Source organism: Pelophylax lessonae (assembly GCF_965119305.1).
Source record: "Pelophylax lessonae genome assembly, chromosome: 12".
Taxonomy (NCBI): Eukaryota; Metazoa; Chordata; class Amphibia; order Anura; family Ranidae; genus Pelophylax; species Pelophylax lessonae.
Window position 1 is genome coordinate 153,970,836 of NC_138779.1, and position 14,653 is coordinate 153,985,488.

At 44.3% G+C, this 14,653-nt stretch overlaps 1 protein-coding gene across 1 annotated transcript in view; it reads left to right on the forward strand.

The window, feature by feature from the left end:
- The window catches only part of LOC309567799 (uroplakin-2-like), a gene marked incomplete at both ends in the record, with an annotated part of 80,912 nt that overhangs the window by 42,183 nt on the left and 24,076 nt on the right, over nucleotides 1-14,653 (forward strand). The window contains one exon of the mRNA XM_082273249.1: nucleotides 3,316-3,389. Within this exon, the coding sequence (XP_082129375.1) occupies nucleotides 3,316-3,389 (74 nt within the window). The remainder of the gene's footprint in view (nucleotides 1-3,315; nucleotides 3,390-14,653) is intronic.

The window sequence follows — 14,653 nt, forward strand, 5'->3', positions numbered from 1 at the left end:
AGGAGCTCTACCAGCAGCACCACGACCCAGGCCATGGCCCCTATTTGACGGTCTCCTCATATTTCTGTAATTTATGATCTTGCCCTAGAAAGGTGTTTATTGAACAGCGGAACAAAACAACAGTATCACACGGGTGTATCTCAGTCAAATATGCAAAATATGCAGCAATTTAATGTTTTTTACCCCAAAAGGGTGTATATTGAATAGCGGAATAGGAAAAAGGATAAACGGTGTATCTCACATGTACAAACACAGACTAGGCCCCGATTAAAATTTTTGTACCCTAAAGGGAGGAAGAGGAGTAGGAGTTCAGAACAGGAGGCAAACTGAAGCGCCCTGCAATCCTTGGCGGTGGAAGGAGATGCGCCAAACAAATTTAAAAGGTGTATCTCACACGTACCGATACAGACTATGCCGTAATTTAATTTTTTACACTCCAAAAGGGTGTATATTGAATAGTGGAATAGGAAAAATTTTATAATACGGTGTATCTCACACGTACATACAGACTAGGCCCCGATTACAATTTTTTGTACCTTTTTTTTTTTTTTAAAGGCAGGATGAGGAAAGGCAGGATGAGGAAGAGGAGTAGGAGGAGTTGGGAACAGGAGGCAAACTGAAGCACCCTGCAATCCTTGGCGGAAGGAGATGCGCCAAACAAATTTTAAAAAGGTGCATCTCACATGTACCGATACAGACTATGCCGTAATTTAATTTTTCATACTCAACAGGGTGTATATTGAATAGTGGAATAGGAAAAATTTTACAAAACGGTGGTGTATCTCACACGTACAAACCCAGACTAGGCCCCGATTACTATTTTTTTTTGTACCCCTAAAGGCAGGATGAGGAGTAGGAGGAGTTTGGAACAGGCAGCACCCTCAAATCCTTGGCAGTATGAGATGTGCCCCAAAAATTGGAAAGGTGCATCTCACACGTACCGATACAGACTATCTTGCAATTTAATTGTTTTTACCCAAAGGTGTAGATTGAATAGCGGAATAGAAAATATGATATAAAATTGGTGATTTATCAATAGCACATGTGAACAGCAGTGTCTTATATCAGTCAGCTCTGCTGCAGGCTATGGAGGGAAAAAAAATTCCCCTTTTTAAAGTTTGTAATTTTTAACTAGATTAGTACAGACTATGCCACAATTTAATTTTTTTAACCCAAGGGTGTATATTGAATAGTGGAATAGAAAAAAGTGTATAACTTTTGAAATCACTCAATAATAGCACATGTGTGAACACAGCAGTGTATTATCACAGTCAGCACAGCAGCACTGAAGGAAAAACGCTGCACACAACTGACTGATAAAAAATACTTTTTTTCTCCCTCCTCCTCAGTGGGCAAAAAAGATTGTGTTCACACCATCCCACACACAGCAAAATCAATGTGGACCACTGACACCTGCCTATCTCCAGACTCTCCCTAAAAGGATCAATAAGATCGGTCACTGCCGGCACTGCAAACCCCCCCCCACACTGCAAAATCGATTGTAGAATACTGACCCTAAATATCTCCAGCCTCTCCCTAAAAGGATTGATAAGATCGATCACTGCCGGCACTGCAAACCCCCCCCCCCACACAGCAAAATCGATTGTAGAACACTGACCCTAAATATCTCCAGCCTCGCCCTAAAATGCCTATATCTCGCCCTGCCTGCAGCACTCCGACCTGTCCCTCAATTCTTTTCGGACACAATATGATTTTTTGCCTGTCTGTCCCTAATCAGCAGCCAGCACGTATGATGTGTGCTCTGTCCCTGTACTACAGCATAATGACGCAGCGGCGCTCGGTCTCGAACTTATAAAGACTTGGTCACATGCTTCAGATGGCCAATCGCAGCTACTAATACATTTGTAGGCATGGCTGGGATGGCTTAAGGCACACCAGTTAAACGCTTTTTGATTGGCTGTTGAAAGCCCGCCATTAAAAGCGCGCCAATACATACAAACCCGGAAATAAAACGACTGAACACGGATTTTTACCCGAACATACAGTAAAGTTTTCGGGTCCGTGTTCGGGTAACAAAAATCCAATTATTTGGTACGAACATGAATAATACAGTCCGTGTTCGCTCAACACTAGTCATAACCTTTGGTTGCTTCTTTTTCAGTAGACACCCATAATTTTGTCAGCATTATGGGTGAGCCAATATTTCATCTGATCTAGGAGTGTAGCCATATCATGTTGATGGCGATCCAGTAGATTCATGCCTACTTTATTTTTGGTAGTGGTTAAGATTCCTAGTGCAACTCCTGTTTTTTCTCCCTTGCCAGATTGGATTGTTGTTTGGAGAATATTTGTTTAAAGAATTTAGAATGGATTGGGATAGGTAAAGGGCTCGAAAATAGTAAAATATTTATGGTAAGGTTAGCATTTTAAATGCTGCCATTCTACCAATTCATAATAATTTGGTTTTTGTATTTGGAGTCTTCTTGAATTCTTGAATTTGGGTTAAGAGTTTGAGAACGTTGGCTTCAAATAATTTGTCATACCTGGGAGTACAGCTTGACTACCTGACTAACAAAGAAGGTCGATCCTAATTCTACTTATGAGATGTAAATTTTCAAGCGCTTTGGAAGGAATGTTCATTGGTTAATGCGAAAAGACTTTTGTACTATTAACTTTTTATAGTAGGAAACCCTTCCAAAATTATATAAAGCTGTTTGAACCTCCGGCAGACATTTTTCTGGATTTGATAGTGATAGAATATTACATCGTCGGTTTAGTGAATTTCAAGCTTTAGGTTGGGGGGTGATGTAAGTAAAGCCTTAAATCTGACACTGTCCAGGGCAAACCCAAGAAAGAAAAACTGGACACATAGCAAGCAGTAAACATGTAAAAGTTGCATCAGCATTTAAAGCCAAGAAACTTTAACAGGATAGCATTAATAAGGCTAACCTTTTACAATGAAGGTGTGTGTTGGGCTTGTGTTGTTTGTTTTTTTTTTTTTTTTTTTTCTGCTTCTAGGCCCCAATGTTCCTTTCACTATTTTTTTTTTTTTTTTTTTTTTTCAGTTTTGTAAATGAATACTGTTTAAATTGATTTTTGTCTCTAGATGTACTGTTGAAACGTAATGATAACCTAGCATGCCAATTGATTTGGTTTGTCTTGATACTTTAACCCTCACTCTCCGCTTATTATAGATTGCTCTTCCAATTAGTATGCTAGAGAGTGTCTCTCTCTAATCACAAAACTTACTCAAACCTGACCACTTTGTTTTTCCCTTTTTATTTTACTAAACTGTTTAACTCTGTTTCTAAAATGATGGTGACTGAGCTACCATTTTGATCTGGTTTATTGCAGAGTACGCTATATATTGTATAAGAGTGCAACAAAACTTGCTTACACCAACTGGTCACAGCCATTCAAGACACGTGGTGAGTATTGTAGAGATTTCTTGCATTCAGGCTCACTTCTTTGTGTCACAATAGCTCCTGATCCCTAAGGCTCCATTCACACCTGAGCGTATTGTTTTCACGCGTTTTTTTCAGGTATTGACATATAACAAAAAACTCTTGTAATCTGCCAAGAAAAAAAGCTCATGTACTTCTTTTGAGCTTTAGGCGTTTTTCTTCAAGCGACAAAACGCTCATATGTGAACAAGGCCTATTGGAATAAATAGGATCTTGCTTGTTTGGCGTTTTAAGACTTAAGAGATTATTTTTTATGAGCTGAAAAACACTCAGGTGTGAACGGGGCCTCAGGGATTAAGACTTCAATTTTTACAATGAATCTTCTAGAGGCCTTGCCATATGGCTTTTGAGGTGGCACAAGGGTTCTGTTCATTATCATTTGCTGCATTTGTACAGTAGGTTTGACTAATGCCCTTTTTATCTAACCACTTCAGTTCCACCCTCCTGGCTTCCACTAAGGCAGTGGTTCTCAACTCTGGACCTCGGGACCCACTAACAGGCCAGGTTTGCAAGATAACTGAAATAATGCACAGGTGATATTTTGCTGCTCAGTGATTGCAATATTCTAGTCTGCATCTCCCCCAAGGTTGATACCTAAAATCTGGCCTGTTAGTGGGTCCTGAGGACCGGAGTGAGAACTACTGCACTAAGGTATAACTAAAGGCATATATTTTTGGCTAGAATGGTGAGGGATTAGAATGTTTCTGTCAAAATGTTGTTGCTCTTGCGCACCCATTAGGGCGATTTAACCCTTTCTATTGGTCCTGTTTACTTTCATCACTGAAAGTGAGAGAAAATCCCACATTCGGGATTGTGCTGAGAACCAGTAATAGAGGGGAGAATCTTCCAAAGGGGACACTAGTTCTGGAGACAACTTGGGATTCTCTCCTTTTGTATAAAATTTCCTCTCCCTTCATATTTTGGCTATGGGACAGGAAGTGAAGAGAAATCTCCCCAATGGGACACAGATGGCCAAGTCAGCACTGTCAAGACAGAGGGTCAGGGTCTTGCAGCTTTTATAGAATAAAATGTGTGAAGTGTGTGTCGATGGCACAACATAAATTGTATGCTAAATTATTCATATATCAGCTGCAGCTATAAAACTCACTACGTGAAACGATGACAAATGCTATAAATAGTAATAGCCGTGCTGAATAATATCAAACACGTGAACTTATTAAAATTTGTGTGTTTCTATTAGTGTAACAATAACAAAGTGATTGTGAAAGTTCCTTCGTGACTCCAATCCAATGTGGTGCAGTGCTAACTGATCTGATTTAATCCTGAATACTTCCCAAATGTATTTACTAGTTTCATTGCTTCCGTTTTTCGTGTCTCCCATATACAGTATTAATCATCCTCATAGAGACCATTGACCTCCTTCCTTCCTATTTCCCATTACTATACCTTTATATTCCTCTGCTTTCCTAAACCTCAAAGCAAGTGTCTCTATTGCTATAGTAAATAGATTGGGGGGATAGAGGACATCCCTGTCTTGTCCCCCTCTCTAAACTTATTGTAGATTACGTTAATCCATTCATCAAAAGAGTTGAACGAGATTGACTATAGATTATGGTTATCCATTTTCTAAATCTTTCCCTGAAACCAAACTGTTCCAGTGATTTCTGTAAATACAGCCATTCTATAGTCAAATGCTCTGGCTGTATCCAAAGATGCCAGGGAAATCGACTCTGGTATGTATTCCTTCATTTGTACCATCGGTTGTGGTTTTCCTTTAATAATTGGTGTTCATTTTCCTGACCTAAGGCCAGTTTGATCGCTATGAATAATTATAAAATACTGGCGAAGATTTTAGTGGGAAGGCTTAATAACATATTTTAACAATCCCTGTAAAACAGTGAGATTGGTCTATACGAGGCACATTCACTTAGATCTTTATCTGGTTTTGGAATAGGCATCACCAGAGCCTCATCCATAGATTCTGGCAAAGATTCCTGCATGAAAGCTGCTGTATACATTCTAGTTGGATATCCTGTATCAACAATTTACCTCCAGTGTAATTCCATCAGGGCCAGCTGATTTCCCTGATGCTAAAAAAAACTCACAGCTTGCCACACTTCCTCTTCTGTAATCTCCTTATCCATCATACTAACTTGTTCTTCCATCAACTTAGGATATTCTATTTCCTTCATATGTTGCTCCATCTCCCTATCTGTGCAAGTTAGCCTTGTCCTATACATAGAAACGTAATATTCATGGAAGCATTTAATTATCTTGCCTATCACATACACCAGCTTCCCAGTTCTATTTCTAACTTTAGCTACTGCCAGTGTTGATTGTTGTTTAACCGTATGTGCGAATAATTTACTTGATTGATTCCCTTATTCGTAACTCAGCTGATTTCGGAAATGTTTTATTTATTTTAGCGTTAACTTCCATTTGTATTTTATACAGCTGTAAACATTTCTCCCACCTTTCTTTTACTCCTTTATGGATCCTATATACTGTATATTCTGTCTCCACTTGCACACATTTTTCAGCTAGTTTTTCCTCTTCCTGCCCATTGGTTTTCTTAGTATATGCTATTGTAGATCTCAAAGCTCCCCTTAGGTATGCCTTGAGTGCATCCCAACAATTACCATCCATTGGTAAATCTCTATGGGTTTCCAGGAACACTCTCAGCTGGTCCGTAATTCGGTCGTAGTCCCCATTTGCGATAGCCAATAAGGGTGTATCTTCCATCCTGGTCTTCTTCCCCCCTAAGCCTACAGCCAGTTCAAATGGCAGTGGGGAATGATCTGACACTCCCCTGGTAAGGTATGTAATTGACTGCACCAATGGTTGTGTCTTATTACCCAGTGCCAGATCTATTCAGGAAAGTGACATGGCTTCAAGTAGCTCTATGTATACAGCTCGGGTGGACAAACAAATGAAAATCGTTTACGGTCGGCGCTGCCTCCTCTAGTGCGACGGGACCAAATACATCTCAGCCCACATTGGTGAAAGGTGGTTGAGCAATTACTTTTGTCCTCCTGTAGCTCTGCCATCTTTTGACTTTGTAATCTTCCTCGCAGCTTGCGACAGATGACACATTTGTGTATAACAGCTGATACCAAGCGTTTGCCACCAAGAATCCAGAAACCTGCGGATCTAATTGCACCTTCTGTGATGTGTCGCCCTTGGTGAACTACTTGTTAATGATAGTACCTAGCAAGCAGTATCGCAATGTGGTGATCATAAGGTATGACAGGCTGATTCTCTTCCTCTGAAAGTTCAGCAAGAGAGAAACGTCCACCTACCCTCAAAAACCCATTCTTGTCTAAAAATGGGGCTAAGCCTCCTAAGATGGCTTTGTTTTGGGAATGTCTTTTTGTTTTTTGATGCAGTAAATTTCCTTCTGGAAAAGCTTGTTTTGAACAGAAAAAATAAGACTTTGCCTGAGCAAGTTCTACTAGATTGACCTGTTCATGGAAACCTGACCTGATCGCCATTAGTTTCTCTCCGGAAAGATTTAGCGACACTGTACAACCATGTGCAGTCACATCTGGCGCTCCCAGGATGCCGGCACCTGGCTCCGCAGTGTGGGTTGATGACAGCAGTGTTGCCATCTGCAGCCAGTGCAGTCAATGCATAAGTCGCGGTAAGCCCAACACTCACCTAGGGACGACCACCTTAAGAAGGCACCTGAACTCCCATCACCAAGCCCAGTGGGAGCAACACCATCAGAACCCACAAAGCCACACTCCAGGCTCCCACCATCCAGCCTCTCCTCTTTCTCCTCTCTCCTGACAATTGTCCTCCACTCCACCTTCCATGATGCCGTTGTCACATTTTTCTGGAAAAAGGCAGGCTTCTGTGGCCCAAATGTTGGAGCGGAAAAAAATGACACCGGATTACCCCCTCTTGCCCAACGTTTTGACTGCTGGCTTGTTGGAACTAATAACCCGTCAACTACTGCCATATCAACTGGTGGACTCGGAGGCCTTTCGTAAATTTGTGGCCATTGGAACACCACAATGGAAGGTCCCAGGGAGGAAATATTTCTCACAGAAGGGCATTCCAGAGCTGCATGGCCATGTTCAGCGGCAAGTGAATATATCTCTTGCACACAGTGTTGGTGCCAAGATGCATCTGACCAGACACATGGTCTAGAAAACACTGGCAGGGAAGGTATATCACTTACTGCCCACTGGGTTTACCTTCTGACGGCCGTCAAGCATGTAACCCGTGGCACCCGTGTAGATTTTCTTTTATCGCCATGGATTGCATGCAGACCTGCCTCCTTCTTCTCCTTCTCATCCATCCTCCCTCTCCTCCTCGGCTGACTCCTCCTTTTCCACTGCTACCGTCTCTTCCGCTGCTCCACCCTAGATTCCCAGAACCTATTCCACATGCCAGGTCAGATGTTGCTGTGCTGTGTCTGTTGTGCCTGGAAGCCAAGAGCCACACTGGTCCTGCAATCCTTTCAGCTTTGCGTTCACAGGCAGATCAGTGGCTGACACCGCTCAATTTGACAGCTGGTAAAGTGGTGTGCGACAATGGTGCCAATCTGCTGAGCGTGCTGAAACAGGGCAAAATAACACACGTTCCATGCATGGCACATGCCCTGAACTTGGTCGTGCAGCGATTCGTTGCCAAATACCCTGGGGTCCAGGACGTCTTGCGGCAGGCAGGGAAAATCTCGGGCCATTTCAGAAGATCTTACACAGCCATGGCTCGCCTTGCTGACATTCAGCGGCGACACAACCTGCCCGTCAGGCGTCTTATTTGTGACTGCCCGACGCAATGGAACTCTACGTTGCATATGCTTGATGGGCTGCTCCAGCAGAAATGTGCAGTTACCGACTACCTGTACGAACTCTGTTCTGGGGAGCTTGGGTTTTTTTTCACCTCGCCAGTGGCTGCTCATGCGGGACGCATGCAGACTTTTGTGGCCATTCGATGAGTTCACCAAACTGGTCAGTCACAGTCAGGGCGCCATTAGTGACATCGTACCTTACGCCTTCTTTCTGGAGCGTGCATTGCGTCGTGTCATTGATCAAGCTGTCGAGGAGCAGGAAGATGAGGAAGTCGCAATGTTGGCTGAATTCCCAGTGGGTGCTACTCCATCTGAGACAAGTCAACAACAGGAGTCTGAAGAGTCAGAGGAGGATGGTTCTGGGGCGGATAAGGAGGAGCAAGAAGAGCATGCTTTAAACCTTTCTGGTGTTATCCGTGGATGGGGGGAGGAGAAGGAGGACGACATTATCCTGGATAAGCTAGAGCCAGGCCACTACACCGCTTCCAGTTTAGTGTGAATGGGGACCTTCATGCTCCAGTGTTTTTTTTTTTTTAAGGGGGACCCCCATATAAAAAGCATAAAGGGCAAGGACCAATACTGGGTGGCAACATACTTGGACCCCCGGTACAAACAAAAAATGGCAGAAATGTTACCACCATCACAGAGGGCGGTCAGAATGCAGCACTTCCAGGTGCTGCAAGAAATGCAGCATTCTGCTTTTGCGAGCGCTGGCAGAGGAATTTCCAGTCACAGAGAGACAGTTACGGGTAGCAATCCAAAAGCGCCTGCAAGAAGAGGGCGGATTTGAAGATGTCTTTGTCACTTCAGATATGACATCCTTCTTTCAGCCGAACCATCGACAGCTGTACTCCAGATCCAGCATCAGGGAATGCCTAGACCAACAGGGTTAACGGCAGATGTGGACGCTCTGAGGAATGATGAACCGCTGGACTACTGGGTTTAGCGCAGCAGGGGGAATCATGACTGATAAGCGCACTCGCCTAGCTCATGACAGTGTAGACTTCCTCACATTTATATTTAAATGAATGAGGCATGGATCTCTAAGGAATTCAACACGTGACCAGTAGACCATGTTTCATTGAAATTCCTCATGACTGGCCACAAATATCCGCCAGACCGCCATCCACCCACAACAATTCCTGGTCCTTGTCTTCGCTAAATACAGCGGCATAAAAGGCATTTCATGTCCATTGAATGCCTAATTTTTGGGGCCTTTCATGGCTGACAACTATTTTTCTGTCAAACCTTAATGAACCTTCAGCCACAGAATACAATGTTCTTTGCTGTCGGGTAAACCCATATTGGCTAATTCTTGGGGCCTATACTGGCCGACACTTACTACTTTATCCTGTGAATGCCTAATGTACCTCCAGCCACAGAACACTACGTACTTGTCAGGTAAACCCATGTGGGCTAATTTTTGGGGCCTATACTGGCCGCCACTTCTTTATCCTGTGAATGCCTAATTTTTCAGACTGGAATTTAAAATCAATGGGTCTGTAAACGTTCCGCCAAATTGTGGAATGGATGTGGACCCATTTTACAGATGTGTGAATGCACCCTATATGTATTTGACATTTTATTTACCGACTGCTGTCAGTTCTGGCTGATTTTATGAAAAAAATAAACAAATTTATTTGCTGTTAAAAAAAAAAAAAATAATTTAGGGCAACTTTTCCAACTGCAATACTTCTGTTATGACATTGTCCATGTGGTGAGACTATTTGTGCACAGCTAGGAAGTATTTTGTGGCTGCAAATATGACCTAAAGGTTTTTAAAGTTCGCCTCCCATTTGAAGTCAATGGGGCACGCCGCTAACTTGCGGTTCATGAACATTTGAGAACCGCCCTGGCCGGTGTTCGTCCATCACTAGATAGAATGCCTCTAGGTGTTTTCTGAGGAAACTCTGAAAACAAAACTATCTTTCTAAATCCCAACTTGGGCCTAGACTTTTCTGCGTGGGAAGGGTGTCTGTATCTAAGCAAAGATCTTTAAGGTCCTTAGTTCTGTCTGCTACAGGGAAGGCTTGCATTACTTTTTAGATGTTGAGAAGTGATTTTATGAAGACGCAGGTTGGATTCTGCCTGCATTTGCTTTGCTTTACTGATGATAGAAATTGCATCTTCAGGTGTGCTAGCAGAAGCTAGTCCATCATCTACATAGAAATGTCTCAATACAAAGTGTTTGGCTTCTTGTCCATAGCACTCTGCATCTTTCTGGGCAGCTTTTTGCATGCAGTATATAGCGCCAGCAGGAGAGGGGCTATTGCCAAATACGTGCACTTTCATTCTGTACTCGACAATTTCTTTGTCTATATCATTGTCTTTGTACCAGAGACAACGTAGAAAGTCTCTGTGGTCTTCTCTGGCAAGAAAACAATAAAACATTTGTCACACATATGCTGTGAAAGCAATGGGCTCTTTTCTGAAGCGCATGAGGACACCTAGCAAAGTATTGTTGAGGTCCGGGCCACTAAACAGTAAGTAATTTAAAGAGACTCCTTTATACTCTGTGCTGGAATCAAAAACTATTCTGATTTGGTTAGGTTTGTGTGGATGGTAAATGTGAAGGAGAACCCTATGACTCTGGACTCATTTCATACACTTTATTTGGATTACACAAATGGGACAGTAATGTTTGTCAGGAATTTGTCTTGAAAAAGATGTGAAGACTGTCCCTGGCCTGTTTGATTCTGAATATGTTCATTGAAAGCTAGGGGCGTGGCCAGCGCAGGACAGTGATGGACGCCTGATCTCCCGCACCGCCGACAGACTCCATCCAGCGCCATCCACAAAGACACAGACAGGATCCGAGCCTGAATTTCACCCCAGCTGACCGAGGCATCTTGCAGCGATGTCCTGCAAGCGAAAGGAGGAGAAGGGACCGAAGAAACTCGCCTCCTTCTTCCCGCAGCCGGCCCGAGGTGGTCGACAAGATGCCGCTGGCGGTCCGGGCCTTGCCGCCTCGGGGAAGCAGCGGGTGCACTACACTGACCTGACGGAGGATTCTGCCTCTGCGGATACCCTGCTGATACCCAGCTGTCAGGTACCTACCGCATCTGCTCCCTCCAGCCCTTCCTGCACGAGCCCAGCTAAATCAAAGATGAGACTAGACGGCTCTGACAAGGCCCCAATGCCTGGGAGCTCTAGTAACTCTCTAGTGCCCATCTCCCTGGGGACATCTCCATTTGCAGCCATCCCCACTGTAGGCCAGCCTATCATGGATACAGCTCTTAAGGACATGATGTATGCCCTCCATACCTCTCTCCAAGCGGACATTGTGACACTTGCTAATAACTTTTCAGCAGAAGTTCATTCCCTGGGGGACAGGGTGCACACCGTAGAATCCTCCATTTCAGAGATTGTAACCACTGTGAATGATTTGGTAGGGGCACATGAAGAAAATATGGATGAGCGACACTGGATCAAAGCGAAAATCTCAGATCTAGAGGATCACTCCTGAAGAAATAACCTCAAAATCCTTGGCATTCCTGAAAATGTGCCTCCTGCTCAGCTACACAAATTCGCCACGGATCTCTTCTTAGCTTTATTACCTGGAGCGTCCCCCCTGGAGCTGACGGTTGACCGTATTCACAGGGTTCCAAAACCCCCATTTCTCCCTCAACATGTCCCACGCGACACATTGCTGCGTGTGCACTTTTACCAAACTAAGGAATCCATTTTTACCAAAGCTAGATCCCTGGGCACTCTCCCTGACCCCTATTCTGCAGTGCAAATTTTCGCAGACCTCTCTAAGCACACCCTGGATATGCGCAGGCAACTTTCCACTATCACTAAAGCACTGCGCAACACAATCTGCTGTACAAGTGGAAACACCCTTCCACGATATTAGTGGAGAGGAATGAAGAATCATACAGTCACAATGCTTGATAGGGGCATATCCCTGTTGCACTCTTGGGGCATCATCCCCGATCCGGTTCCCCCCCCCCCCCCCCCGGGAGCGAAAAAATCCCCAAGAAGAGTTCCCCCTCAATGGCTCTCCCTGCCTCAATGCACCGCAAGAGACGTCTGAAAGTCTGGGCTCATACATTCTTTTTTAACCCCTTCACCATGGGGTCCTGTTCTGATTCCAGCTTGTCGTCCTGTGGCATTTAGCCCGTTTGGCTACTGAACTGTTCTCACCCCCAATTGGAAACGGCAACTCCAGCCCATGGTTTCCACCCGCTCTTTTATGTTCCCTTGACGTCTTGTATTGTTCTGTTGTTCTCTTTTTCCCCCTTCTGCAGGTGTAACAGTCATTGATCTTTCAAGCAACACTATGTCTCCCTCCAGGACCTATTGCCCTGTCCCCAGGCCCTCCAGATCCACCAGCACATTCTACAGCCACACCAGCGCATACCTAGACGGTCAACAGCTTGTCACTCATTCATCTGGCTTCAAACAGTCCACCTACGGTTCCGTGAGTAACGACTTATCGCAAACACTGACACTCATGACAGTTAAAATCTTGTCTCTAAACGCCAATGGCCTCAATCCTCAGGCCAAGCGAGCTTCGCTGTGGCGTACTGCCATCAAGCACAAAGCAGACATAGTCTGTGCCCAAGAGACTCACTTTTTGGATACACATGCTCCCATAGAGACTACCCCACGGTATTCACAGCCTCCTGTTCTAAGAAGAGAAAAGGTGTCCTCATGGCCATCCACAAAGATCTGGACTTTGATCTAGTGACATCAGTAACACACACAAACGGCAGATACATGATCATTGTCTGCTCACTAGATGGCTTTACAATGACTTTGGTCTCTATTTACGCCCCCAACGTTCATCAAATTTGCTTCCTGAACCAAATTATGAAAAAATTTCGCTCAGTTCAAAAGGGTCCCCTAGTGCTATGTGGTGATTTTAACCTACCCCCGGATAGAACAGTGGACACTTCAACTACCACCACCAGATGCCAGCAATCCCTGCAAGGTTTCACGGAAACGACCTCTACGACATTTGTAGATGCCACCATCCCTCTGACCGGCAATTCTCCCACCACTCTGTAGTGCATAATACCTATTCGCGTATTGATGTTGTTTTATCTGATATGTCAATTCTCCAGAGAGCAGTGGACTCAGAGATAGCCCCAATTACGTGGTCCGACCACGCCCCAGTGAGCGTTCTACTCTCGCTAACTTCTAAATCATCCTCCCAAAAACCTTGGAGAGTGAATGCTGCAATTCTTAAAATCCCGGAAAATGTAGATTTGCTAAAAAAAAAAACTCAATTTCTGATTTTTTTTCAAGATAACAAGGGGTCGGTATCTGAGTCCGCAACTCTCTGGAATGCCCATAAGGCATTCAGTAGAGGGGTACTTATTCAACTGCAGCGTAGGACAAACAGAGCTCCCAAATTGTAGACAAGCTCACCCGAGACATCACCTCCCTGGAAGTCCAGAACCAAACTAACCCCTCCATAGATCTCAAAACCAAGCTTTTATCACTTAGGCGGGAACTTGGGTCACATCTCCTTGACACCTACTAACGCAATCTCCAGAAGATTAAGGCCACGTATTACACCACCAACAACAAGGCAGGCCACCAGAATTAAGGGTCAATGTATTAAACTTAAGTACATCATTCACCCCCACACAAGGGCAGCTATATGACCCTAGAGACATAGCCAACGCTTTTAGCAGCTACTATGAATCTCTGTATAACCTGAGACTCCCAGACTACATCGCCCGACCCTGACCACATCATAGAATTCCTAGACAGCATCTCCCTCCCTGCCCTTACCCCCGCACAGTCTGCACAACTTAATACCCCTTTCACGATAGAGGAGGTTTACGAAGCCATAGCATCCCTACCGACTGGGAAATCCCCTGGCCCAAATGGCTTGATCAACGACTATTATAAAGCACTAAAGGACATCCTAGCACCCCACCTCTGCACATTGTTTAATGATGCCGCCTCCTCCTCATTCCCAACGGAAATGCTTGAAGCTACCATCGTAACCCTCCACAAACCAGGCAAGGAACCAAACTCTCCGCAACATTTTCGACCCATTTCCTTATTTAATTCGGACATAAAAATCTATGCCAAGATAGTAGCTAACAGACTAATGCCGATTTTACCACAGCTCATTCACAAGGACCAATCCAGATTCACCCTAGGAAGACAGTCCGCAGACGCGACCAGACGTCTCATTGACGTCATACATAACGCAAACGCCAATAGAACGCCTTCTCTGCTCCTATCGTTGGATGCAGAGAAGGCGTTCGATAGAGTGCACTGGGGGTATCTCCAGGAGGTGCTCCACAAATTTGACATACACGGCAGAATGCACGCAGCTATACTAGCACTCTATTCTCATCCTTCAGTCCGAGTACTTGTCGACACCTCCCTTTCCACACCTTTCCACATTACAAATGGGACGTGGCAAGGGTGTCCCACGAATTAAGGATATCCTTACTGCATTCGGAGCGGTTTCACTATACAAGGTGAATGAGGCCAAATCCCA